General features: G+C 40.9%; 1 protein-coding gene across 1 annotated transcript; it reads left to right on the top strand.

Moving 5' to 3' along the window:
• The first annotated feature begins 485 nt into the window (after window positions 1-485).
• Window positions 486-1,469, top strand: LOC112114904 (olfactory receptor 11A1-like). Its single transcript, XM_024211823.2, has one exon. It carries the CDS (start codon window positions 486-488, stop codon window positions 1,467-1,469), a length of 984 nt encoding a protein of 327 aa, XP_024067591.2.
• Window positions 1,470-1,760: the final 291 nt, after the last annotated feature.

Raw genomic sequence — 1,760 nt, 5'->3', positions numbered from 1 at the left:
CTTTTTCACTGAGGTGCTTCTTTTGAAGCAAAATGGCTTTTTAAATTGAATGGAATATTTTGTGAACATTTCCATATTCTGCTAAATTTTCTGGTTTTTTTCTTTTGAAGAACCAAAACCCCAAACACTGAAAACAATGAGCAAAAATTGTAGATGAAAACATTTTTTTCTTTTTCAACTTTTTTTTTTCCAGGTAAAAAACAAAACAAAGAAATTTCCCAACCACCTCTAAGTTGGGTAGCCTGAGCCATTATTTGATCTTTTACTGGTGGAGTTTGCATGGCAGAATATGCATGTTTTGTTCCGAAATGAGAGATACCAGGCAAATAAATGCCATGGTCTGGGGTTTTGATCCAATTGTTGGAAAGGTAAATAGCAGGGAATGATGAGTTTTGAACATTTCTGGAATTTAAAAGAAGATATGGTTTAGGTTTATTCTCTTCAAGTTGTATTTTTGGATTTGTTTGTGTTTCCTAGATATGAGAATGACAAATGCAGAGTGGAGAAATCAAACAACCATCATAGAATTCATCCTCCTGGGATTTGGGGATCTCCCCGCATTGCAGATTCTTCTCTTCCAATTGTTGCTAGTGATCTACATTGTGACCTTGGCTGGGAACATCCTCATCATTGTGCTAGTTGTGGTGGATCAGCACCTTCACACCCCCATGTACTTCTTCCTGGGGAACTTGTCCTGCTTGGAGACCTGCTACACCTCCACCATCCTGCCCAGGATGCTGGCCAGTCTCCTGACTGGGGACAGAACCATTTCTGTTAGCGGCTGCTTGGTACAATTATATTTCTTTGGTTCTCTAGTAGGTACAGAATGTTACCTGCTAGCTGCAATGTCTTATGATCGGTATTTAGCAATATGTAAACCACTGCATTATTCAACCCATATGAATGACAGGTTCTGCCTCCACCTAGCAGCTGGGTCTTGGCTAAGTGCATTTTTGGTTGTTACCATAATAATATTTTTAATGTCACAATTAACTTTCTGTGGCCCCAAGGAAATGGACCATTTCTTTTGTGATCTCACTCCAGTGATAAAACTGTCCTGTAGTGTCACCCACCAGATGGAACTTGTGACCTTCTTGGGCTCCTTCCTATTCACCTTACCACCATTTCTATTAACCCTGACATCCTACGTTTGTATAATAACTGCCATCCTGAGAATCTCTTCTAGCACTGGGAGGCAAAAGGCATTTTCCACCTGCTCTTCTCACCTTATTGTGGTGACTACTTTTTATGGCACACTAATCATTGTGTATATTTTACCAAAAACCAAGATGCTGCGAGAGCTTAACAAAGTGTTCTCTGTCTTCTACACCATCCTGACTCCCCTGGCCAACCCCCTCATCTACAGCCTGAGAAACAAAGAGGTCATGGAGGCCCTGAGAAAAGCTGTCAGGAACTCTGTGGCTTTCGTGAGTTCATTTATAGAGGATGACATTAAATGTAGTGTATGATCTATCAAATGTATTTGGGCCTAAGCTTTCATGGGCTAAACCCACTTCATCAGATGCATGGAGTGGAAAATACAGTAGGCAGGTATAAATACACAGTACATTAGAAGATTGGAGTTGCCTTACCAAGTGGGGGGTCAGTGCTAACGAGACAATTCAATTAAGGTGGAAGTGGGCTATTCTCAACAGTAGAATACCAAGGGAGGAAAAAACACTTTTGTAGTGGTAATGAGGCCAATGTAGTCAGGGTGGCGCATTTCAAACAGTTCACAAGAAGGTGTGAGAAACAGTAGG

Source organism: Terrapene carolina, unplaced genomic scaffold, assembly GCF_002925995.2.
Source record: "Terrapene carolina triunguis isolate 2854851 unplaced genomic scaffold, T_m_triunguis-2.0 Scaffold114, whole genome shotgun sequence".
Classification (NCBI taxonomy): domain Eukaryota; kingdom Metazoa; phylum Chordata; order Testudines; family Emydidae; genus Terrapene; species Terrapene triunguis.
Note: the sequence above shows the minus strand (reverse complement) of the source record. Positions and strands in the feature narration are given on the sequence as shown.